The 27,640-nt window shown below is 38.5% G+C and overlaps 1 protein-coding gene across 2 annotated transcripts in view; it reads right to left on the bottom strand.

The window, feature by feature from the left end:
- Nucleotides 1–14,154: 14,154 nt before the first annotated feature.
- Nucleotides 14,155–27,640, bottom strand: part of lrrc4ca (leucine rich repeat containing 4C, genome duplicate a) — a 136,237-nt gene continuing 122,751 nt past the window's right edge. For both annotated transcript variants that reach the window (XM_084734742.1, XM_084734741.1), the window contains one exon: nucleotides 14,155–17,758. In XM_084734742.1, the coding sequence (XP_084590868.1) occupies nucleotides 15,761–17,707 (1,947 nt within the window). In that variant the 5' untranslated portion in view covers nucleotides 17,708–17,758 and the 3' untranslated portion in view covers nucleotides 14,155–15,760. The remainder of the gene's footprint in view (nucleotides 17,759–27,640) is intronic.

Genomic DNA, 27,640 nt, shown 5'->3' with positions numbered 1-27,640 from the left:
CCAAGCTCCACACACAGTTGTACTCCTCCCAAGTGTTGCTATGCTAGCCAGAAATCTGTGGAAGTAACCTCTTGCAGTCTTGTTCTCATGCTGGTTTAGAGTTATCTGAATGATGATCAGTGCAACCATCAAATGAGGGTGAAAGAGTACCGTGAGTGCAGTATGATGGCCAGCAAAGTTTTTTTCTCTTTTCACTTATAGTCATAGTCATAAGTTACATTTTGAATGCACATTTGAATTTGCAGGCAATAAAGAATGAATGGGTTAGTCTTCATGGGACTCCTTGGCTGAAGATGATGGCTCACACAGTATATTACACATTTATAGGAGGACATTACAGGTATGGTATTTATGACTTTGCTGGAGCCTTTTATAGCTGTACTACAGTGGCACATATTTAGCCATAACTTAAATAAAAAAATAAATCTAATAGTAGTAGTAGTGGATGGATTTCAAAATATAATAATATGCATATTTAGCTCTGTAATGTTGCATCCAAATTATTGACATTATTTTGCAAAAGTGAAGTTTTAACAGCAATTTGCTATTGGCAGTTCCTCCTCATAGTTTGGCTTTGATCAATGTTGAATGCCCTGTAGCATTCGGTGGTTCCTGGACTGCAAAACATTTTATATTCAAGGTCACGGTGCAGTCAGAAATTCCAAAAAATATTAATCAGATTTAGCTTCACTTCAATATGTTTAATATCCACCTGACAGAAACAGATGGTTTCTATTTCAATTTATTGATCATTCCTTTCCAGCAATGACCCATTTACACTACATGACTATCAATTACTCAAGGTTTCCCCTTTACTCACAGCACCAATACACAATTCCTCAACAGACTGTAGTAAAATATGTGAATGCCATCACAGATTGGAAAAAATGGTGCAGCTAATGTTTCAACTGGTGACTTTTTACACCACAAACAGTTCACCCTTCTCAGCTCTACACACAGTAAGCACATCATCAACTAAACTGTGATTCATTTTTAATTGCGTTGACAATTTGAAAATGAATTTAATTACCACATCTTCCAATTCTCTAACTTCTCTGTTTGCAAGACTGACATATTTATAAAACTGTGAATGTTGTTACAGGTTAAAGGTTATAGGTTGTTAAAAGGGTAGCAGTTTAACACACATACCATGTAACCATAAACCCCAGGCTTGGGTTCATTAAATTACTTTTTTAATTTATGACCACTCTCCACATCATGATTTATTTAACCTCTTGGCTGAATAAATACTGGATGCTTGGACATAAATATCTGCAGGAAATGGATAAGATTATTAACACATTTTTTCCCACAGGTGTATTGCAAGAAATGCTAAAAAGCAGTTCTACAGAGGTGAAGTATTGAGTGACTTCTGTTCCACTATATAGTTACCTCGAGATGTATTATGTATGTGACAGAAGACCTCACCATACCACCTGCAAACTTCTAATCACCTGATTAGTGACATGGATGTTTTCTGGCTCCCTCACTGGGACCATGACATTGATTTTCACTGCAATACAGATGACATGCAGCTGCGTATTTCCATACCACCCAAAGGTGTCAGACAATAAGTGGATCACAGTATTGATCACATCAACTTGTGAATGTCACACAAGTCCTGTCAGCTACACAGAGGTAAGACACAGATTATGTTTTTATTGCTGTAAGGTCTAGAATGAGCAGCTGTCCATCAACAAAATTTGTAGCCCTTGTCCACGTGAGAAATACCATCACTTTTGTCAATTTTAGGAAGATTTTAGGAAAATTGCCTGAACACATCTACAACCAACAACCTATCCTACAACAAGACTTTGAAGGACTGCTGCATGCATTCCTAATTACTTTAAATCTGCAATATTAAAAAGTTTTAGAACTTTTTTTCAAAGTACATCAGCATGATTGCATACTAACCATGACCAAATTACAAAGACAGCTTCTTCATCATGGACGAGTAAGATTCTGCTTTAAATCACTGCAGATATTAGCACATGTATACATGTTGGAAATGCTTGTAAGTTTTGTCATGTCCAGATCCCTCTTTGCCTACAGAACTTAATGGCTGTGCCTGGCCCGTACTCCGGCTGGTCTCACAGTGGCTGCAGCTTCTATCTATGGTTCACTATCCTTACATCAGCCTCCAGTTAACTTTAGAGGTCTTTTTTTTATTGATGTGTTCAATGGCAATCATGGGTATATAATTGTGGTTTTCATATACAGTAGATTTTTATGTTGTGTTCAGTTACCATCTGCAACTATCACTGGCCCAAAAACATCAAAATCAAAGTGTTTCACAAGTTATAACTAACTTTGACTAATACATGGGAAAATCATGTATTAAAATCATTGTTTGCTACTCCAGTAAACTGGACGAACCTTAGAATACAACCTGGCAACCAGATATATTTCTAGTTCACTCACCTAGTAAAAGCCTTTGGCTTAGCTATGAGCCAGAAAGCTAACTTTATGTTCACAGATTCAAACTCAGTAACATTGCATATAGTTGACAAAGAGTAAATATAATTTTACAGTATGTTTAACAACAAGATGAGCTAGCTATCCAGCCATGTCACTGTTCATCAATATCAAGATTTTCATAAACAAATGAGAGCACATCCTGAAGAAAATGGGATGTTAGATAATTTCTTATGTGATACAGTGTTAAAGTAGCCATCCTGCAGTGTTCAAAAGATATGGCACTTAATTCCTTTGGTGTCTCCTCATGTTTCCCTCCTCTTTTCAATTTCTTTCCATAATGATTCAGATTACTGTGTAATTAGTCCAGAATTATGGTGTATTTTTTTAATAACTCTTCACCAACACAGTACCTACCAATATATATATATATAGGTGCTGAGTAACAAGATGGAATGAAGGGGTGTCAATTTGGGATTTTACAAAGAAATTATACTGTACTTACCAATTCTATTATTAGAGGGTAAGTATGATCTGGACTCAGGCAGGCTCAGGCTGTCTGTGGGACAGGGGCGAAAAAATATCGAAAGAGCACCAGCATGTCAAAAATCGCGATACATTTTTGGTATAAGAGGTCCAATCCATTGTTTAGGTTAGAACTGATAAACTGGTTGATCGAACAACTTCTACACACAGACAACTATTAACTATTTAACTATTTCGAAGCATGCTGAAGCCAACTAATTTTCTAGGATGTAGAGCACCCTATATGGAACTGCATTGTCTTTTTCTCCACTGGAAGGCACTCTACAAAGTTCCTTATCAAGTTGCTACAGACACAAGACAACCCTAGAGGACACTCATGTTTAAACTACCTTAAGGGCATCCAGGAGGTGACCTAGACCATGGCATAACATTCTGTTCCTGGGTGTTGCACTACAGTACTTCTGAAAAAGTTCCAGCAGATTTTGGAACTGCGTAGCTGTTTCTTGGCTAAGATACTTATTAAGAAGTAGAATTTGCTGTCAGTGTCGCTCACCTCTGAAACAGTCTGTCAGCGGACCTGAAGCCACACAATTTGTGCAGTTTTAAACAAAACCATGAAGTACATATTGCAGAATGCCTAAGAGTGAAGCTACAAGGTATGAACTAGTTTCACTGGCTCTTTATTCTTCACCTCAAACCCCGGCTACTGTGGGCTGTAGCCAACGCCAAAACAACAAACCTGTCGGTTTTACAGTGTGCTCTCAGCATTAGTGGCTCACTTCAACAGCTCCCGCTCGTAGGCTTACACACACACACACACACACACATCCAAACTAGCAGGAACAACAGCAACTAAAGCCTCTGTCAATCGCAGGTGGGTATCTCACACAAATCACTGTCATAGGTAGGTGGTATGACTGACAGGCTTCACAGCCGCTATGCACACACAAACTTCACTGGCAATAATATGTTCACTGACATTATGGAAAACTCAATAGCAGACCTTTTAACTTGAGCTGAACATAACAGTCTTAACAGTGCCAGTATAACATAACAGTTACACCACATGCCACCCAGTCTGTTACACTATTTTCAGTTGAGAATGTACTGAATGTAGTTAAAATAAATCAGACCAGCTCCAAGTATTCGAAGTACTGTATTTCTTTTATTCTACCATTTCTACAATAGTTTTTATTATCTTGTTTTTAATTGGTTTCCCTTTTTATTTCACCTGGAAGGTGAAAATTAATCTTAATTTGAAAAAATCTGAAATATGTTGGAGCACTGGAATAAAAGGTTGTGAAAGGTGCGAATTTTAATGAAAGGGTTTCTGTGCATGGCAAATTCTTGGCATGCTAAACAGGGTCAGTCAGTGGATCCCACTATCACAGTTTCCACGGGAACACAGACACAGAGCACTGCAGCAGCCGACGGCGCCTCCGACAATCGCCCACACAGAACAAAGCCCAGCCGTTATTACAATGCATCGCGTACACGTGTGCATATGTGTAAGTATAACAGAAACAGAGAGAGACAGAGGAAGCCTGTGTCTTTGTTTATGGCTGGTTCCCCACGTCGACTGGATGCAGCTGGGTTGTTGCTTTGGTGCATTGCTGGTGAGTTCAAATATGGTGAACACACCCTGAGGAAGTAATTCTCCTTATAAGGAAGGAAAGCTCTATGATAGAGAGTGGGTTTTTTAGATCCTTCGTGCTCAGAGTTTGAGCACTCCTGGAGAGCAGGCAGGAGGATGACAGTAGCTGCACTGTGGCTCTGCTCTACTCCATTATCCTCTGACAGACGTGTCCTGGTTATAGGACAGAAGCTGCTGTCAGGCATATGGCCACTATGTCTTAAGCCACTAAAAAGTTGTTGTCTGGACCGCAGCTTAGCCTTCTACGTTGTTACGCTGTGCACTGATGTCTTAGTGTTCCAGCCATATACTGTTGTAATTACACCTGTTGACTGCCCTCAGGCATTCATGTATGTGGGTCTTTGTGTGGGAGAAGCGAGCCACCCAAGAGGTAATCTCTGCCCTCACTTTGTCCTTCTGTAAACTAGCCACCCTGTGGCATAAACGTGAAATAAAAGTGATTTCAGGACCACACAGTACTTTTCAATCTCCTTTTAAAAAAAAAAAAATGAGAACGAGTACAGGCTGATGTGACCTATGTAACATAAAGGTAAGGTCTGGTAAGTCTGATGCCACCAGTGCTCTTTACTGGTCATATTGGTTTAAGAGTCAGTGGCAATCAACCAATTCTATTGTGTAGGTATGAGAATGTGTTGATTATTTTCTTTCCAGGGACATCAGGAACCCATAGTCAAATGGTGCAACTCAGCCTCTGTAGTGAGAAAGATTGTATTCCATATTGTGTTCGCTATTCCCTTATTTGGAAATGTATATACACGTGCAGTCATGGAACAGTGGATTTTTTCCTGTTTTCCACAGGATGATTTTTCATTGCTTTCTGGTGGTTATGTCCTGGTGGAAAAGATTACCTGGCAAAATCCATTCAACATGTTAACATACCATCAAGTGGACACAAATTCTCACAACTGTCTCGTCAGCTTTAAAAGCAAAATGGTTTTGATCCTGCAGTGTCATAGAGATGTATTAAACTCTAATTTGAGTGGATATTTTCAGTCCATTGTTTTACTGAAGGGTTGCTTGAGTGAATGACAATTTTCCTTGAGAGTGCTTAACATTTGAATGCAACACAGCGCGCTTAATACTCATTTGATCACTTGATGCTTTTAATCGCTGAAAATTCTCTTTTGCCGTCAACTTTCCAACCAAGGGCGCTGTTGGAGATGGCTATTTCACATGTTTTATATCGCACAGACTTCAGGTGCTAACTGGCTCTGCTCACTTGCTCACTCACCCCTGTGGAGCTGTGAGCACTGAAATTTGCATGTACCAGTTGGGATGAACTCACAAACCTTCCACAGTGCAGGCTGTATAAATAGCCATCATAACATAGCCTGACATCCACTTTCTTCAAGTGACTTAAAAAGCAACATGGTAAATGAGGTGATTACCTGCTCGCAATGATGCCTCGTCTCCTCTTCTTTGATGTTAAGCCACCCCTCCTGTCCTGGTATCTCTGCAGTGGTGGATCGCTCACTGCCAGGAAGGAGAGCTCGCTGCAGGCATCCAGCTTCCACGACTGTTTGCATCCCTTCAGCCCTTACAGTATCTGTAGGATGGAGTAGGTGATATGGTGGTTTTCTACTGTGGACAAATCATCCAAGCCATTCCTCAGTTGTAGCCATTTGCTCATCTGAGGACGCACATCCCAATTAACATACAACAAAAAACTTCAAGCAAGGGTAAGACATGGGACGGATACAACAATCTGTAACTGATGGTATAGGCCTGTAAAAAAGAGTAATGGTGGTCGTGTTGATTTCTCGGATTGTCAGTGTGATTGTACATGTCATCAACCTGGAGTGGGCTTAACTTTATATTAGCAAAGAGTGTTCATCTGGATCTGTCCAAAGACAGGCTCACATCTTGTTTAAAGTTTCATATTTTCGTAGTTAATCACTGCAAATCACTGACTTGCTGCTTCTCAGGTGCCTTTCATTCATCTGTCTGTTCATATTATTTTATTTCCCTCCTCATACCCATACATTGTGTTACCTTTGGTATAAAGTACATGCTAATAGTGTTCTTCTTCTCCCTGATGACGTATAACACACTTTTCTTTGATCTTATTTTGAGCTTGTCTGTTGTGATGCAGTATCTGGAGGAAAAGGATAGCTACTGACCTCAAAAGAGAGAGTGTCATTTCACGGCATCTGGCTGCTTTAGGTCCCAGGGCAGAGGAGGCTGTGAATAAGGGCACATCATCAAATAAATTAAACATATAAAAATGCTTCTCTCCCTTTTTTTAGGTTTCAGCTTATATGTTTGTGAATATGGAGCTTGCCTTTGTGTAAAAAGCTTACCAGATCACACAGACCTAAATACTTCTCCTGCAAGCTTTGTGCTCTCTGTCCACACAAGCTGTCTTATTTCCTGTTATATGATTTTCTGTCTAATTGTATCTTTGTGGCTAAACCTTGATATGTTTCTGCACCTGCTCTTTGCGCCAGAGATAATTTTTCATGGCTAAAATAGACTTTTTTTTGTATTGAGGCAGCTTTTGACAATGATCATTAAACATGAGACCCCTGAATATATTTTTAATCCACCGCAAGTGCCACAGCTGATAACTCTGTGACCTGCTTTTTTACAAATAATTTTACTATCTATAGCACCTGGAATTTACAGAGGTTTGTAACCGTCAACCTCAAATAATCTGACTGTAAAAAAACAAACAGAAAAAGTTGATCACACAAATCTTAACACGATGTGATCTGAAGAAATAAATAACTAACAAACGACCAATTACTTCTCAACCATTTCTGTCTATGACATACCTTTTATCCATAGTTTCCTGTTTGGCCTCAAATATTATACTCATAAGAAAAGCACAAGCATACAAAACAGTGCACTGGCATTAAGCACCCATTAATTCACCCGAGCCTCAGGAGCAGAATAAATAAGAAAATGAGGAGTTTAATGGTGCATTAGTGAGGAGCCAGTGGAACATGCCCTGGGCTGTGTTTTGAATAGGCAACTATTATGAAAACCAACCTGTCACACACTTGAAAGAGCAGACCAGTTGGCATTATACATTGTAATGCAATATTTCCTCAAGGAATAGACGGCATGCTTTAGCTCATTTATGATCGACTGAAACAAATATGTGTAACAAAGATGAAGAGGTTGGATGAGCCCACCTTTTTGGTATAAATAGTTATTATAAGGTAAACTTTTAAATTAGTTTAACAGGTTGCACTGCTGTGTATCATAATGCCCTAATATGTATGTGTCTATACAACATAACAGTACACACAGCTGACTCTACATTACAGATATATTATGATACTGCGAAAATATACGCTTTCATTCTCAAGATTATAAAACAAGACATTTACTGTCTGTGTTTTTAATTAGTGGCTGCCTGTTAATATATCTGATTATAGCAGGTTCATTTTGACTTTTTTTTTTTTTCACAAAGAATACTCTCCTCACTTCATTGATCGTATTGATGTTAACAGCTTTGTATTCCCGCATCACACACACCTTTTTACATTTATACTTCGTTTGACTGATGCTGCCAGCGCGCCGGCTTTACCCCCAATGGATACATCTAATCAAAGCTTCCTGTTGTAAAAAGAAAGTGAAACTTAATTTGCCTCAACCTCTCTTCTCTTCTTCACACATTAACTCTCGCCCAGAATGCAAAATGAGGAACGGTGCATGACATTGTGGATGATCCTGAGTAAAGGCATGCAAGCACATCTATGACTGATTGATTACTTGATTAATTGACTGGTGTGGTACCTGGACCTTACACATGTGTGGCAGTTCCTTATATTATGCACTTTATGTACAGTATGTTTATAACTATTTATGAATCAATCATACAGCAAATATGCAGGCAGGATAAAACTGACTAACAGCTCTGTACAGCTGTAGGGTTGGGTGTTAATTCTCAGTGGATTTATGAAAAACCGCTACACATTACATTTGGTTTTATATTAATATAAAAATATTGTCTGATACTGCTGTGAGCTCAGGATATAAACACTTTTAGTATTGGATCTATGAGAGGTGGGTAAACCACAGTAAATTATTTCCCTTCATTGATTGATGAGGCAGAAATATCTTAAAATAGGTGAGTAAACTCTTGGCCTCATTTCAAGGAGGTTTATAGACTGAGTTTACCCTCCACTACGCCCCTGGATCTGACACGTTGACTTGGATGGAACGAAAAGAAAAGGATAGGAGAGGGGATTTCATATATAAGGTAAACAAACAGAATGACAGCTCAGATGATATGCAACATCAAGCCAAAGCTGACGCTGCTTCAGGTTTGGAATAATAACGTATCATTTATCAAAGATCAAAAAGAAAGGTCTGCTTCACAGATTCACTTTGGTGGCTTATTTAGTGTCATATGACAATTTGGAATCACAGCCTCACATGAGTTGTATAATATGGGTCTGCTCTCATGGGGAGAGAGTGAGAAGTGAGTTGTTTTTCCAACTCTGGTGCAATAACAAAATCATGTTTTTTTGAAAATGCATTGAACTTAAATGGTTTATTGTCCCTCAAGAGGCAGACAGTGACACAGAGGCCGCCATCACACTCGGGTTCAAATGTTCGCTGTCGGCTTTGTGGTAAGACTTGATCACATGATGATCACAGTCTTATTTAATTTGGCTAATTGCCAAGTGGAACAATAGCTCATGAATGCTAATGATGGAGATATTAATTAAGTAGAGTCTTCTTGTTTGTCTTGAGCTGCAATCTGTTCAGGATAAGATCCCAATCACATGATGTTTTACTAATACACTTTTATTAGCTCTCCATAAGCTAACAGAATAATATACTGATTGGATTTTACAGGATAGATAGCACCACGCGGAGATGTGCAGTTTTAAAATTACATCACTAGGACAAGGATAACAATCATGCCATTAAGTATTATTTGATTGCTTGGGTAAGATATAGTATACTGTAGACTGATTAAAGGCACAGTCCTCTATTCTTACTGTTACTGCAACATCAAAATACCAACATGGCTCTCATTATTTTAATCTAAAGTTGTTGTGGAGTGCAAACTGAAAAAAGTAGTGAATGCCACATCTTAACTGTAACATATTCCAACTATCGGCTATGGTAAAAAAAGTATGTTTAGAGTACATTAAGATGTAAACAGCTGTTGTGCTTTATTGTCAGTGTTAATTATGTTGCTGCATTACAACATGTTTCAGATTCTTTCTGCTTGTCAACGTAACTTTTATGCTGAAAATGTAATATATTACAGTCCCTGCATCGACTGGACAACAGCTAGTAAATAATCAGCACAAAGTGTTGTTTACAAATTCTTTGCACTTAATCCAGACATAAATATTTCTGTCGGCTCTTTGTAAAGGTCCAAACTAGCATAAGATTAATGTGAAATCTAACAGTAACACAGCACAGAAGAGCAAATTGTATTTGAGAGCTCTTTTATCATGAAAATATATCTTCTCCAAGCCATTTTTAGGGTTTAACAAAGAAAAAATATGGACAGTGCACAAGCTATAGTTAATACCAAGACCAAGTTCCATCATTATCACTTAAACTGGAAAATTGGAGGCAGTCGGAGGAGCACTGATTTATGTAAAGACACATCATTTTAACTTATTAGTTAAAAAGTTAAGAAACTCACAGAATGACAGAATACCACACTGGAAAAAATAAACTATTTGTTTTAATTAAAAAAAAAAAGTTCAAATCTAGGCTGCCTTAAATTGACTGAATCTGTTCTAGTTTTTTTCTAGTCAAACAAACTTTTTAATATTAATATTAATTTACTTGCACTTGAAAAAACATGTTCAATAAGGTTCAGATATTGACAGTTGATATGCTGATCGTTTCTTTAAAAACAGAATTTAATGAGTCTGTATAGTGCATTCATTCAGTTTATCATTATCAAATCAAAAGAAATTCCAGTTAGAAGAATTATACTTTATAAGTTCTTTAGTGTTGTGAAAATAAATTTGTAAATGGTGTAAATTGTAGTTTATACAGTGCACAGGTATGTGGTACCTTTCACATTGTCTTTAAAATTCAATCCTACATGGTTATGCATGTCAATACATCCCTGCAGCAATGATGAATGTGTGTAGCAACTTACTTGCTTAAGTGACTGGTTTTATACTCATGCCATGTAGTTATACTTTAGACTGTATATGGTTATATCCATGTTAAGAAGGCACTGTTGTTGCATTATTACCATGATGCTACATGTTCATAAACATTGTGGTAAAGTATGACAGCTAGGTATTAGGTAATATATATATAAAGATGGAATCAACTTCTCAACAAACCTTGTTTGTTTCTAATTTTGATGATTAATGGAAACAGTCGCCATCATTTCATCATTTGGAATAAATCATTACAGGTTATTAGCATTATGATAAATAGTGGGATTTAATATCCTTACTAGCCGAGTTTGGTGTGTGAATGGAAAGGGAAGGACAATATAATCTACTACAGCTTTGTGAGCTTTCCAATGTTATACTTTTATATCTCTATCAATCTTCCTTAGGCAAATGGGGAAAACAAGAATCAGACAATACAGAAAAACAACAATAGTTTATTTTAACCATATTTTGTGTATGAACTACAAACTCTGGTCTCTATAATCGATCTCCATATCTTTTAAAGGTCATGAAAGAATGCTTACATGAAAATCAGTCTCTTATTCGTTTACATCATGTTTCTCTTTTTCACTTTTAGAACAGGTTGTTGGCACATGTAAAATCAAAATTTAAAAATTTTTGTTTTTGTTTTGTTTTATTCTCAAAATGTATTTTTTTTTTATATAAATCTACCACTAGAACAGCATTCAATCTCAGAAAAAAAAGGAAAATAATGTGCAAAAAAATATTGACCAAAAATATTTAGATATCTTACATACATGAGACAGCTTGACTAAAATGCAACAAATTTACGATTTAAATTTTCAGACGATTTACCTCCAACTAAAGGCAAAGAAAGGGAAGATGGTTACACTCTCTTACGCAAACTGAGCAGAACTGTGATCCACATCCCACCACTAAGAACTCAAACACAGACTAAATGACACACACTCAGGCCATCCTATGGTTTACAAATGTGCCAAACTCCACAGAAGTGTCATTATGGGATAAATAGTGTCTGGGTGACATGAAAAAAGCATGATATGGGCTAATCTATTATCTCATTCAGTCTGAACTACAATTACTTGGGGACCTCATGTTATCATTTAGGAATCTACCATCTGTGTTGTGTGCACCACACTCAAAGTGAATAAATAAAGTTGTGTGTTTCAAATTTACTTCACAAATCTCTAGAATTATCTTGATTAACAAATTATCATACAGCAGGTCTCCATACTGAGTGGATAAATAACCTCCTGCATTTGCAACCCAAATGGTATCAAAGCTCCCATTAATAATTTCCACCGCAGCCTCCATTATTCTTATTCTAGGAGGAGGAAAAATGTACAGAAAAAAACCAAAAAAAAAAACAACATAAAGTGATGCTGTTTCACACGGGACTAATATCGTCAAATTACCTCTGTACTGGGTGAAATATGGAAGATAATTTGCTGCAGAGTTTTTACTTAACAGATTACAGACATAAATTATTAACATGTATAATCTATGCAATTACTGCATTACATATCACAAGAGGACCCCAGGTAATACTAGTCTTATGTGGATTACTATCTTGTTGTTTCATTTAATTCTCCTTTCATATCAGGGATACAAGAGAGACAAACTGCTCAAGTATCTCATTTATTCTCCCTACCTGAAAAATACTGAAGCATTCAGAAGTTTCTTATTTCTCTTTTGGTAAAAAATGGTCTTTTTGAGTATTAAAGCACTCACTCCATGAAGGCTTAAAAGATGTCTCTTTATAGTATTTTGTCAATGCCTTTAATCTTGAAATTTATACTCTGCTTCTGCTTTATTTAAGGAGGGTTGTGAGAATCCTCTGGAGTCAGTCCTTTTGTTCACTGAATATACTGAGCATGTTTGGTTTATAGGAACCAAATTTTATGTAAATATTTCCATATACATAGGGAATTTTTTTTTTTCTTTTCTTTTTGTTTTTTTTAACAACCAACATGTTCTATAGTGATATCTGGCACAATTATCACTAAAGATAATTTCAGCACATCACTTCTCTTGAATTTTAGGTTCTTGGTAACTTTATATTTTGTTAAATGGACAAAATTACAAGGCAGACAAGTTAATGCATTACAAAATGATACCAAGTATGTTGGGTAATAACAGTTTAAAGGGTGCTGAACTAAGACAAAAATGAAGCTGGACTCCAGAGGGGACTTCAGGGTAAGACTCGCTCACTCAGTATAGAGCAGCCAAGGGAATAACAGGAAGTGGGCGCTGTAACAGGCATGGACCTGCAAACATTACCATGTTGTAAATCAAATGGTGATATGGCACACAGATGAACAGCAGAGACATGCAGCATGGGTAATTTGAGAAGTTTCTGTGGGTGTGTTTATAGTTTATTCCTGCTGTGAAAACCACCATTACCAGTAGAATCCACTGTAACAACCATGGGTCAAAAATGATTAAAGCATCTCATCTTTGTAAAATGGTGTTTCATATACTTTTCACAGACACCCTTTAAGCCTTTAGAAGATGAGTGTTTGAAGGTTACACAATACTTTTGTGAATTTTGGGTGGAGTACCATGTCCAGCTTTAAAGGAGCAATATGTAAAACCCTATAGTGTTCATAAGTAAGTACTGCAGTCCAAATAATAAGTTGGAGCCATAGACGATATATTAAATACGTTGAATCACTATTTAATATATGATTTGCTGTTGAAGCAATTGTTTCTCTGCATCCCCTCTTCCCCAGACTTAAAGCTCAGACACGCTGCCTGTAGGCAACAGTGAGACTGAATCCACACAAGAGCAACACAAGTGCAACATTATAATTGGACAATGAAAAGCAACCACGAGCCCTACGCTGTAAGATGATCAATTGTCTGCCAATGTAAACCTAATTCCCTTATCCCAAAAAAACAAAACAAAACAAAAAACTCAAAAGAACGGCCAATGCTCTGAAAACTGGAGTTCAGTGACAGTCTGTCTGACTGCCTGCTGGACATATTGCTCAATATAACTGTTATAAACATCTACTCAGTCTAAAAGAATATTAATGATTTTTTTATGACTCATAAATATACACAAACTCATTCAGCAAACATTTGGCATGAATTTTAACTCTGTGTAAGGTGAATAAATGTGAAATGACAAAAACAGACGTTTCAGACGTGTATATTTCAAAGGAGAACATGCTGGCTGTCCGTTGTTGTTGTAAAAGCCAGCATTTCAGCTTATGTTGTTTTCTTATTCTGATGACACGTGGTGGTCATTTCACAATTTAGTACAGTTTACATATTACATATTTCTCCTTTAAGGTCAGTGGTGTGCATGGTGACTCCACATAGAGAACACTGTAACAGTTTTTATGTGTAACTCTCCTTACTTTAACACCTTGATATAATGAACACACAAAGCTGAATTAAGTGTGACAGTGGCCTGACCTTTTTACTGTTAGGGGAGCAAAAACGGCATTTATTTGCTAAAAAATAAAAACCTGGGGCATCTCGCTAAAGTGACAAATGTCTGCCTAACCTCTGCATTTATGGTGCCTGGCGCCATTTTTCATGGTGGGGACTTTGAAATGGTTTCCAGGGGTATGGGCGCCTGCTGTGCTGTGTCCATCCAAAGCCCATGGGCACATCAATTAAAATGGAAATTGTGTTGTCGCTAAGGGAGAGGGAGTGAGGCAGGTGCAACCCAAACATCTGGTTGATGCCCGATCCCACACATTCACCCATAAAGCCTCTCGCAGCATAAGCCCCGCCGCTCAGGGCCAAGTCCTGTGGTTGGCAGGGGCAGGGTGTGAATCTGGGGCTGCCAGGCACTGCCCATGTGGAAATGTGGCACACAGATGACAGGCAATGTGCTCAGACAGCTGTATAAAGGGTTTACGCTCTTTCTTCAGCTCATCAGTCTGCTCCTGATAGCACTCAGTCCTGCAGTGCTGCAGATGAGGTAAGGGGTCCCAGCATGAAAAGGGTGGCTTCAAAGCAGTCATCTTCATATGCAACAGTAAAAAGCACCGTAAGGTAAAGGTGAGGCCATGATACATTTCAAACATTTGGAGGCAGTGGACCTTTGCCAGAATTTAAAATCAGCTACATTTTTCACAAGACGACTTTTGATCTTTACATTTTTCCCTACTTTTTCAATCACAATTATGTTGATTCTAAAGTACCCATTAATGCTGCTCCTGTATCACGACCTTTAGAATTTAAATTGGTCTTAATGCAATTAATGGAATGTTCTCAATAATAATCAGAAGATGTCTTGAGTCGAAGGGGGTAAAATAATATTTGCATATGCATTAGGAACACAAAGACAAATGTAAGTTTATTTCATAGTTAATCAATAGAATTTAATTGAACTAAAATGTACTTGTTCTAATAGTGAGCGTCGACTCTTACAATAGCAGAGGGCAGGACATATTCCCCTCATTTAAGATTCTCTTTTGATAACAGAGCAGAGAGTGCCTAATATGTATGTGACAGTTATAATTAAACAGTGAATTATGATCGAATTTTGTCACTGACAGTTCTGTCACTCACTGTAAAATAATGAACAAGTGTTTAATTCATCTCAGTTACAGATGGTCACAAAGATTTCATCACTTAATCCACAGCTGGAGAAGATCACTAATGTGCTCTAGATTCCTTTGATACATGGGGAAAATGAGGTTACTATCTCATCTCATCTAAAGACTGCAGTTTTTCCCAAAAAATGAACAATAATTTCCTTCAGGAGTTTTTCTTCGACAGATGTCTTCAAACAGAGTTTGAAAGCATATTAGTAAACCCATCACGTGAAATGAGAGGAAGAAAAAAAAGAAACATGAATTAAGTGCTGAAAAAATAATTGCAGAATACAGTTTTTTCTTGATTTAACCACAATACTTTTTTCTTAAATAAATAACTTCTGTTTTGTAAAGACACTTTTTGAAACAGTAGACATACCCTAATTCCCAAAGTCATTGAATAAACATAACCAGTCACTGATTTGCCAAACACACCATGTTTCCCAGCCTCCACGTTTGAGCCACAGCCCCCACAAGTCAGTAATGTCCTGTCAGTAATATCTTTATGTAATTCCTTCAGTTTTATAATGTCTCATTTTGAAAAAAAGGTATTAGATTTGGGTCTCTTGTACATTGTCTTTTGAGCTGGCCCGGATTAACAAAGGTTCGTGCGCTGAGCTGTGTATGGAGTTGATAGTGGAGGCATGGTTGTATGCAGTCTTATAGGTGTTATAGTGGTTGAGGTGCTCATGCTCAAGAGGAGGCAGAGTCAGGTGGCCCTCCATGCCGGGGCCTCCTGTTACGCAGTCCTCATCCACGTTGATGATCTCAATGGTGCGTGTGGGTGCGTGGTGGTTCTGCTGGTGGTGCTGTTTGCGCATCTTATAGAAGATAATCAGCATGACAGCTGCCATGAGCGTGATTGCAACAAAGCAGCCGATGATGATCTTGGTTGTCTTCATGACCTCGTCCAAGCCGTTCAGTGAGCCCTCCCCACCCAGCTCTGTGACGGGGATTGTGTAAGTCTTCTCTGTGGCGCGGGTGGAGAGCGGGGTCCGCACCGTGGTGGTAGTTGTAGAGGTGGGTGAAACTGACTCCCATGTACCAGCAGAGGGGGTGGGGCCCACCTTCTGTTGCACAGTAGTGGTGAAGCCTTCGTTATGTGGCGTTTCTATGGTCTCCACTGTCACTGTGGTGAAGTAGCTGAAGCTGCTGTTCTCTGTAGACGACACATTGAGCGTGGCAGATGCTGTCGTATTACCTGCTGAATTACTGACCATACATGTGTACGTGCCTGTGTCCTGCATGGTAACATTGGTGAAGTTCAGAGTGCCGTCATTCAGCACAGAAATTCTGACCTTGTATGCACCGTGTGTCATGATGGAACCATTGGGTGTAATCCAGCTCACCGAGGTCAAGGAGCTGGCTCTGCATTTCAACTCCGCAGCGCTTCCCTCTGTCACATTTAGGTCTGCGGGGGGCTCCACAATAACAGGAGCATAACAGTGAAAGTAGTTCTGGTCCAGCTCGCCAATGTACCGTCCCTTATGGTGGGACGGTGAGCTGCAGCGGGCGCAGCAGCTGGTGTTTGCAGGTACCATCTCCTTAAGCCACCAGCTCAGCCAGAGGATGTCACAGTTACAATTCCACGGATTGTGGTGCAAGTGCACCCTCTCGAGGTGATGTAAAGGAGTGAAGAGATCATGGGGCAAGAGGGTGAGGTTGTTATGGGCTAGATTGAGCTCCACTAGTGACTGCAGGTCATCAAAGGAGTTCCTTTCTATGGTCTGGATCTGGGCATGCATCATCCACAGCTTCTGCAAGTGGATGAGCCCTTTAAAGGAGCCGGGTCGGATGACGGATAGCTGGTTCCCCGACATCTCCAGTTCATCCAGCTTCACCAGGGGAATAAGGTTGGGAATTTCCTTCAGATTGCACATTCCCAGATTTAAGTAGCGCAGATTGCTCAGCCCTTCAAATGCCCCCTCAGATATGTAGGAGAGCCGTTTGAGCTCCCCAAGGTCCAAACGCCGTAATGAGGGCACTCTGTTGAAAGCATAGGAGGGAATGCTCTCTATGGGGTTATTCCTCAGCCAAAGCTCCTTTAATTTGGACAGGTACTCAAATGCCCCGTTTGGGATGGTGGTGAGGCGATTATCAAAAAGCTCCAAGGTATTGAGGCTGGCCAGTCCATTGAAGGCCCCCAGCTCGATTTTGCGGATGTGATTTTTGCTCAGCTGCAGGATCTCCAGATGTCTCAGGTGCTTGAAGCTGTCCACCTTTATGACCTGAATGAGATTCTCCTGCAGATTCAGGTAGCGTGTGTTGGTCGAGATGCCATCGGGGACGTCCCGTAGGCCTCGCCGGGTGCAGATGACTTTGCTGAACTGGTTACTACAGGAGCAGACAGAGGGGCACGTCTGAGCACGTACCAGCCCTGCCACCACCAGCAGCTGGAGGGCCAGAAGCAGCACGAACAAAGGGTCGGACAAGGCCCGGTTCCACCTAGGACCTCGCATCATCTGCTGCTGCTGAGAGGAGGTCATCTTGTTTAACATTCATAATTCGTTGACTGGTCTTCCACTCTTTGGAAAGAGGATTTGGGCTCACTGGAATGAAATAAGAGGCAGAGGAGAGAAGAAATGCATTAGATAATTGAATGCACAGGCTTAATGCATAAAAACATTGGAAAATTACAAATCCAAAAAATGAAATTCTGTTTCTGTTTGTGTATCTGCCGCAGCCCCTACCACACATACACCCAAGCACGCCATCTTGCAACCTTGATGGAGTGCCTTATATCCATTTTTGTTTCTGGGTGCACTGTCCTCCTCGCACTCTCAATCATACTCACATAAAATAAAATCACAATGAAGCCGCTGACTTCTGTGCTGTATCTCTGCAGGAGGAGGAACGGAGGGAAGAAAAGCAGCTCTGACTGCTGTGTTGTGTGATTTATATTTGAGACTGGGGGGACATAAATAATAAGGAAGCTCGCCACCCACCAGTCCTTCAATCGAGTCGAGATATCTGGAAACGTCTGATTACAACTCACAGTTCCTCAAAGGCACATATGTGACTGGGATGTCAAACAAGCAAGCCAAAATGGAACCAGGGAATTTGTTTGTGTAACTCTTTATGTATCACGCCAGAGGAAACTGTGGAAATACAAACAATATATTCTTTGATTAAGATTTACTGTGTGCGAGGGAGACGATGCCATGGCAGCCATGGAGTGTAACTAAATGACAGATGTTTATTTAATTGATTCAGTGCATGATATCTTCCTGTTTTCAGCTCAATAATAGTGGTAAATTGTTCATGTTTTCATGCTTGCATGGTGAATAATGGTTGGAAAAAGGTGCCATTCATACAATATAAATAAAGCAGAAATCCAAGACAGCAAAGACACACTGCAACTTCAAAAGTCATTAACTAACATTTACACTATGAGTTTTAAATGACCTGAAAACACACGTGTGTATATGTATATGTATACATATACAGACACACACACATATATATATTCATGTATATATAATTACGTAGAATGACCCTATACAATAATTAAAAAAGATAAAAATGACTTAATTATGAGACATAAGTCACTACAAGTGATCACCATGGAATATCTAAATTATTGAGATGGTGCTTTAGATTTAATTAAAGTCCCAGCAGGTACCTCTCCTGGCCATGAGTCACACAGAGACAAGAACTAGTAACTGAGAAGAACTAGTTTCTAGGGCTGTTACTTTAGGCCTGGATTGTTTCTTACAGAGGCAAAAAACAAGGTACTCCTGTGGGATGGGCTCGCTGTAACTGCGCAGTTGTTTAAATTTTATTGGATTTTATTGAACGATTCTGTTATAAGCATAGCGTAGCTCCTTCAAGGAATAAGGCGGTACACAGTCCGTGTGAGAGTGAGGGTGCTGCAGTGGAGCAGAGCAAAAGGTTAACATTAAGCTGTCAATCTGGCAGTAAATGTACAGTAAATGTTAGGATCTGTTGGTTAATAGACGCTTAAGCCTCAAAGATGAAGAAAAGTCTTGCCTGTTGTTTCATCTGCTGGAAAAATGAAGGAGGTTAGCCCTGTAGTAACCTTGGCAGGACAGAGTAACAGTAGTGGTACCTTTGTGCCTGTACTGTTACTGGTGAATTTATCCCTTTCAGAATCTTTGTAATCCAACAACAGCTTTGAACTGCTGAACCTCTGTGATTATTTATCTACTTTTTGTGTGTTTGTACAAATGCTGCTATGGGCATGACAGCATGATCACTATTTGAATAGCGTAATGACAGTGTCAACAGCGTGTTGTTTATCATATAATTGTCAGAACTCAATCTTACGTATTGTTTTTCATCATTGTCAGAGAAATTTGGATTTTTTTCCCTCTCTCAGTGAAAGACAGGGAAACACTCTGGGCAGGTCGGAAGTGAGTCACAGAGCTAACACAGATAAAGAGAAACATTTATAGAGTCTCTAATCTACCTGACCTGAATGTTTTTGAATGTGGGAGGAAACTGGAGCACATTCAGAAAATCAATGCGAACATGAAGTAAAAAAATATGAACTTCACACAGAAAGTGCCAGAGTTACAACCCACAGTGAAATGACAGTGATAAACACTGGCATATGTGTTGTTGCTCTACAAATAGCTTCAGTAAATCTCAAAATTTGTCATTACGAGAGCTCAGACTGTCATACAAATAAGTTTGAATCTATGAACAGCGTAATGAGGTCCTCGAGATAAGGGTTCTCATCTGATGAATAAAGTGAAATAGCTGTCATATGTAAATAAAGTAATCAAAAACAGACATTGTTATTTATTGTTAATTAAAGTCACTGATACTGAGTTTAGAAAACAAATAAACAAAATATAACCAAGTAAAAATGGTGTAAGTTATTTTAAAAAGGATAAAGGGTGCTGTAAATAGAGCAACACAAAAAAAACAGTGTCTTTCTCTTTTTTTTTTCTTTACATTTCTGCGTTAATTTGGGAAATACTGCAAATGAGGACACGCCTGAACTCTGGACACCTCAAAGATAAATTAGGAAAAACACATTGTATTCTTACGATATGCTGTCAAACACACAAAAATAAATACATATCTAGACATAAATTAAAAACATCCGCAGATTTTGAAATCCTTCTGACACAAACAAGACAAGCGTCTGATTTCTGAGCAGAACAGAATAAATCAGCCACATTAAAAAACTGTTGTGGGATTACAGTATATTCTGCCTCTATACAGTATGTTCAACACACAGCCTAATCTGCAACAGAAAGCTCTTCACTTAAGAACGAGCAGGCTATTACTGTAACTACTGATTAATTGCTTGATTACTGACTCCATTAATTCTTCAATTACAAAATTCAAATTCCAAGCCGCCAAAGCCTGAGGGTGGAGCAAGGACATGTTTTCATTCAGGAGACCAGACAAATGTGACAGGGATCACACATCAGGCTGAAAATCACATTCCATTATAGCGTTTTTTAATTTGTTAGGATTTAAAACCATGCACAGAAAACAATTGATTATGGTGCACTTCAGGGTACAATATGAGGTTTCTCCTTGTATGTTCTGACCCTGTTCAAAGTGAGTGATAATAAAAGTGAACATTTCCAGGAATATTTATGGTGCACACTTATTATTCAGACAAGTGCACTTCTTTATCAAGGTGAAATTCCATCAATAATATGACCAACTAGAAAATATGCTGCACAGTTTGGATTAGTGAATAACTATCCCTCGGATAAGGAATCCCTGTAACTTATTCCACTATTTACTCATCCACTTCAACAGATCAGACCTTGAAAAGAGATAAACAATGAATCAGCAGAAGAGAATCCAAATTATGGCAGCAGAAAAGATGAAGTTGATTTACAAATCAAAACAATACGTCCTCACACTGACAATGAAAGCAGCAAAATTGGATTTACGTGCGCAGTGAAGGAATTAGATGAAAAAAGATAAGGAAAATGAGATTAAGAAAAGAAAGCTTTTTCAAACTTTTGTCCTAACAGATTATGCACTGCCAGCTGTCTCTTTGTCTGGCAGAGAGTACTAAAGTATGACCCAGATTAGCAGGACTGCAGACAATTGAAGAGCAAGATCTGCAACATTTCTGAATTAATTTCTGGTTTATGAAATGAAAACAATTCACACTGAAGCCAACCATACAAAGTATCTCTGCATGCGGCTACATACAGCCATTTAACAGCATAGATGACAAGAAAGCATAACATCCTAAATGTGTCAAATAAAAGGACCATATTTTCAATTCATATGATTCATAGTCATTATATTAACCATGACAGTTCTTTAGTTAGAGCTACCATATTATTCTGTGGATGCCACATGCATGGATTACCTTCCATTTAGTGACCACTGACGGCGAGGACATTTCTGAATGAAGAGTGTCCCAAAGTTTACTCTGAGTTGTTATTAGTGTAGCCTTAGGCTGTCAAATTCAACACCCTAAGCACTAAAGTGTTTCTTGACAACATCAATATGTTTTGGATTTAGCATTGAGCTATAGCTGTGTCATTGGCATAAAAATGTAAGCATACATACAAATATGTATGAAAAAAATTGTATATAGGCATGTACTATAACTGGATATACATATAGTTTAACCAGTCTGATCTCATTGTCACCTCATCACATATGACTTCAGTTTGTCTATAGTTGTACAAGACCTACCAGGCTGATGACGTAGTATAAAGGGAGAAAGTCAGTTCATGGAGGAGGTGGGCTGGATGGATGGTTCAAACAAACACAAGACTTAAATCCAGGCGATCGAGTCACTTCAGTGACATGTGACTTGCGTACATCATCTGACATAGTCACTGTAAACCCAAACATGGTCTTTTCATAAATCCACCCAAGCAGTTCTTGAACCTAAACCTACCCAACTGTGACCATTTCACAGCATTAGGCATGTGTTAAAAAAAGGCCACATCAGACACAGCTGCTAAAGGGTACCATGTGCTTTGGTATCAAACACTGTTGGGCAGTGACAAAATTTTGGTTTGTGGCGAATTGGGATGAGAATGCACTGAGTTTAACTGATCTTTCTATAGACTCATAACAGAGTGTAAGGTTATTACAAAATACTGTGAGTGATAAGCCTCCGAAAAGCAAACCTTCTCTTTGATAAATGATGTAATGGTGTTGAAAGCAGAAATGAACTGAAATAAGAACAGTGACGGTATCATAGAGGAATCTGTTTGATGCATTTTAAAAGGTGGCAAACAATAGATGAATAATTTTATATAGTGTATAATCACAAATCTTTGTCTCTGTTGACAACATAGCACTCTTTAATAATAATGTAGCCTGGTATGAATCAATTACAGAGGGCACTTAAAAATGTGCTTATATGTAATTGTGCGTGCCACATCATTCCTTATATCAAGGTGCAGTTGCATCAACCAGCTCTTCGCTCCTTTTTCCAGGAAAAAAAAAATCCTCCCTGAGGATAAGCCATCAGACCACTTAAAGGTAGCGCTGGGAATTAACTCTGGCAGCCGTAGAAACAAGAAACCCATCTCTTTCCATGACAGAACTAATCAATACTCACACTGCATAAATACGACAGCTGTCTTGCTAATATTACTCAGCTTTCTTTTTTTATCCAGAATATGTACAGACTCAGTAAAAAGACCATACTTTCAAGTATTCAGACCAGCTGTACAAACCGCTGCAAATTAATACATAGTCGTTTAGAAAACTGACCAATCAATTAATCAATAAAATAATTATGGTGTCATTTATTTAGAAACAATAACTTTTAACACTTCTTTTTTTGAAATCAAGTGAACCCGTCTACAGAAAACTGGGGACAATAAAGGTGTTTGTATAAAACCAACCAGTCATCTGTCTATGATTCAACATCTTGATCTACATTATGAAGAACCTGTGAAATAATCATCACTGACCCTAACAGCCTACCATCATTTCACAAGTGTTGAGTATCTACTAGTCCTGTGTGTCTCTACACTCTTTATATCTTAAATCTAAATTCAGTTTGCTTGTATAAGTCCCTCGTTTCATCATAACATATTTTTTGTGGTTATATGCAGAGCTAAAGTTCTGAAGCTGTTTTCACCAGTCTGCACACTGCGGTGCTGCACAGCAGTTTCCACTGGGTTCTTTTTCCAGCCTTTTTCATGAGTACAGTAATTCCAGGGTCTGTATCGTATTTTTGCATTATAAATCAGCCAGAAAAGGCGGAATGCATTATTTAGCATGGCTACTGGAAATTCTAGTGGGGCTAAAGCCCCCTAAAATAGGTCTGGTGACGCCACTGCTTGGCAATAACCACTAAGTGATTTTCTTCTGCTCTCGTTCCATGATAAGTGAATATTTTCTGTCTTCAGTCTCTACAAATACACGACTCCATTTGAAAGGTGAGGAAAGTGAGACAGGACTTGCCTGAGGCTTTCTTCACTCCGTTAATGCTTGAGCGTCGGTTGATTATTAACTTTTTAGCAAAGAGTAACTGACAGAAGCTGTGTGCTTCACTCTGCGTGGCATGGAGGGGGGTAGCACGATGAGAGATTGTAGAGTGAGAGATGTGGGTGACAGAGGAAGGTCGGCATGAATGCTATAGCGAGAGAGAGGGAGGAAGAGAGGGAGATTAATGAGATATAAATCAAATCAGGTCACTTCTTGATAATGCCAGCAATCTAGCAACAGCTCCAAATATAAACCAGAATCCTTTATGGATTCCAGTGTGGGAGGGATACCAACCGCATGCATCACAAGCATTCTCCTCTTTCTCCTTCCCTCCTATGGTGATGTTGTTGCCATGTATCTGTATTTTGCATACAGTGTTTTGTCACTGTTTATCTTAACTAGCATATTAAGATTTCACTGGCGTAAAGAGAGGACACGACATCCTCCCTTTGAGCCAGTGTCAGGGACTGCCGTGTATCTCGTGTTAATATTTTCAAGCTGAAAACAGTGTGTCATTGAGTATGACTCAACTGTTTTGCTTCTATATTTGTAATGAAATGTATTTTTATTAATTTCATTTTCTGTCTTCTAGATGATACATTTCCTCCGCCTTCTAAATTGATTAAAAATATCATCTTGATTATGCATAGATGTCACTAATTGGTTGCTTTCACTGACAACAGTTAAGAAATAATATATAAATATATAAAAAATATTGCTTACAAGGCTTATACTGAAACTTTTTAAAAAAAATATTTGTCTTTATTAATAATCCTCCATCCCTTTTGCTAATTGGCCTTTCTTTATTCTACTCTATAATACTTCATAATGAGTTCATTTAAATCCTGAAACTACTGACCAATTCTACTTAACTCATTTATTTCAAATTACCTCCTCCAGCATTCTCCCAGCAACATATACAATTATTTCTTTAGGTGGATTTCAGTAATTAAAGCACAGCAGCAATGTACAGGAATGGGGGGCTAACACTTTTCTCACAGAAGGCATATGTTAAGCTCTGTTCACCGGCAAACAAACTATTAATAATTAAGTGAGTATTTGCAGATAACCTCCTGATCTCACTCATATAAAACCAACCACCTACAAGCACAAACACAGCGTACTTAGCAAGCTGTATATTATCTGTAGATGATCACTGAACAGGCTTCCATCAAAGCACTGTATGAAGCTATACTATAGTGTTTGATTAGAAACATTCAGAGTCCAAGTACAATTTTCTGTTACTATGCAAACATGATAAGGTTCCAACAACTGTCAAATTTGAATTTCAGGTTTATTAACAGCAACATCTGTACCTTTCAGGACTATTTGTCATTTTTTTTCTATGTTTGAATGAGATCAGTGTTGTTTGTTTGACCAGTTTAATCCCTTTTCTTTATTTGCTGTTTTTTCACTGTCCAGTTTTTATTTATAAAGGTACGGTGTGTAGGTTTTAGGGGGATATATTGACAGAATGGGGTAGAAATGGAATATAATTTTTCTAAGTATATTGTCATTAGCGTATCATTACCTGAAAGTAGGAATTGTTGTGTTTTTATTATTTTACAAAACTACAGGGCCAAATCCTGCCACGCAACTCACGCAAGAGCTGGCAAAGACTATAGTTTGTGGAATATAATCGTTGTATACTTTTTGTCTGCTTGTTTGGCATTACTTTTAGCTAGTTATTAAGTTATTACCGAAAACAGCCTTACATTTACAATTGGCCCTTTTAAGGATCAGCATATTGCTGATGAAATTAACTGCCTTCGAATCAGTTGTTCCTGTCTGCAGAGGGTGGCTCCTCTTCCATGAAGACTGCCATGATGCACTGCCATATTTCAACAGTAGCCCAGAATGGACAAACCAAACATTGCATTTAGATAGGGCTTTTTGTGTTTTTCATCAGTTTCACAGCCACAGTAGGTTCCCCTCCACATTTGGAAGACGATGGTGAGTCAGGATGTTTGCAATCTGAAAGCTCACTGGTGCTTTTACTGACTCAGTTGAGTTTCAGAGTTGAATCAATACAAATATTTATTATTATAGATTTGTACATGTCTAACAGTGCTGTAACAGTATACTGTAACATAAATTTTTGTTAGCTACTTGCATTCTAAACCTGTCAGTCTTGGCTTTACAGTAAAACGGTAAAAAGAATAATACTGAAGTTACATATTGTATCTATTCTATACATTAGTTATATCCTTGTAATTACAATATTCATATCCTGTACGTAAGGGGACAAATGCCATCATGTGTGGTTGTGTGTGAATGTGTCCTACTGTACTGTTCTTCCACAGCTTAAGTTACAGATCAGTGCACTAAGCCACCATAAAATAAAGTGTTCAGGAATGTTTAGAGAAAAAAAAAAGAACCCGGAGATGGTCATACTTTAGCTCTTTCTCATTGTCTTTTGTTTTAACCAGCCAAGCATAACAGACAAGCCGAGTACTTTGAATTGGTGCTAACTAGCCAAGTGAGACAAACTGACAGCTGCTCCCCTGCCCACAGCCTGACATCCTTCCACTCACAGCTTGTCTGTCTCATCCATAACAAGATGGTGAAATGAATTTGATTCATCTAACAAACACTGATTTAACCAGCGGTCCCTGCATGAAAATTGACCAGGAAGTTACTGCACAAATTAAGCCACCCCTATTTAGCCCCTTTTTGTTTCATCCTTGAAACAAATTAGTGGGTCAAACATTTTTATTGACAGAATGCATGTTAGAGAAACAGGTCAGATAAGGCATTTCAGACATACCAGAGAAAAGTAGCATAAAAAAGACAAATCTGCTGAGCTCATGTTTTCATTTGCACTGGCAGACTAGGTGTATGAATAGTATATTGTAATTTGAAGGTAAAAGGGCACAGGAAGACTCCTTGCTACTCAATAAACAACAAGATGAGAAAAAACATATGTTACATACAAGAAATAAATATAAAGTGTGTAACACTGAAGCCCAGCTTGGTGAGGAATTATTTGTCAAGGGTAGGTTAAGTCCTTTCAATTACATCTGCACTAATCAATGACTTTAATCCCACGTTTGTGAATTTTCTCCTGTTTCTTGTTGAACTCAGAGGTCTTTCCACAAGAGAAATCCACTGAACACACTTCATATGTTTAAATGTACCTCTGAGGTGTGCTTCATGCTCTCGATTCGCAGTTTGAGTTTTGTGTGACAGTGGAAGAAGCAGAAAAGGTTTTCGCTAGCTCATTAACATCAACATCCAGTCCTAATTAAATGTAGGGCTATTCAAAGTGTGCTTGTGTGTGTGTGTGTATGTGTGTGTGTGTTGGGGGTAGGGGGTTGGGGTGTGGCATTAGAAGAACAAAACGCAAGCTCATCTAATGAGCTGTTGTAGCGTCAGCTACAAGTAAGCATTCTGTCTCAGCCAGTCTGCCAAAGAATGATGTGGCCAAACAAATTTCACACTATCACCTCACAGTCCTGTCTTACTGTTAAAGCATTGGATTGTTTTCAGAAATAGCATGTGGTAATTGCAATTTTTCCTTCCTTCCTTTTTTTTTTTTAAATGTAGATTTAAACATGAAATGTAAGGGAGAAAGAGGAGCACACAGTGACACACAATAAAGGTCTCCACACAGAACTGAACCAGCAATTTTGCAATTATGTATTTTAACCACTTGGCAGCAGGACAGGAGTCATCACTGTGATCTCTCACTCCTCCAGCATCTTCTTAATCCGCTAATTATTGGTGGTCACTTTTTTTAGTTAAACATATCAGCTTTCACCACAATCTGTATCAGCCAGTCATAGTGTTGCTGTCAATCTTTAAATCTGTTCTCCTCACTGCTCGCTGCTGCTGTCAGCTGTTATTTTAGCAAAGGCTCCACCCTTCCTCCACATTATTCACCTCAAACTCATCACATCCAGTGACAGGTCGCGCTCACCTGAAGTCCACTGCTCATCATGTCAAGATTTTTATCAACTCTTTCATCTCATCACCACCACCAACACTGTTCAGACTCCATAGTGCTTTCTTATTCTACTTAAGACTTC

Source organism: Lutjanus erythropterus, chromosome 13, assembly GCF_056507025.1.
Source record: "Lutjanus erythropterus isolate fLutEry1 chromosome 13, fLutEry1.hap2, whole genome shotgun sequence".
NCBI classification, from domain to species: domain Eukaryota; kingdom Metazoa; phylum Chordata; class Actinopteri; order Lutjaniformes; family Lutjanidae; genus Lutjanus; species Lutjanus erythropterus.
Note: the sequence above shows the minus strand (reverse complement) of the source record. Positions and strands in the feature narration are given on the sequence as shown.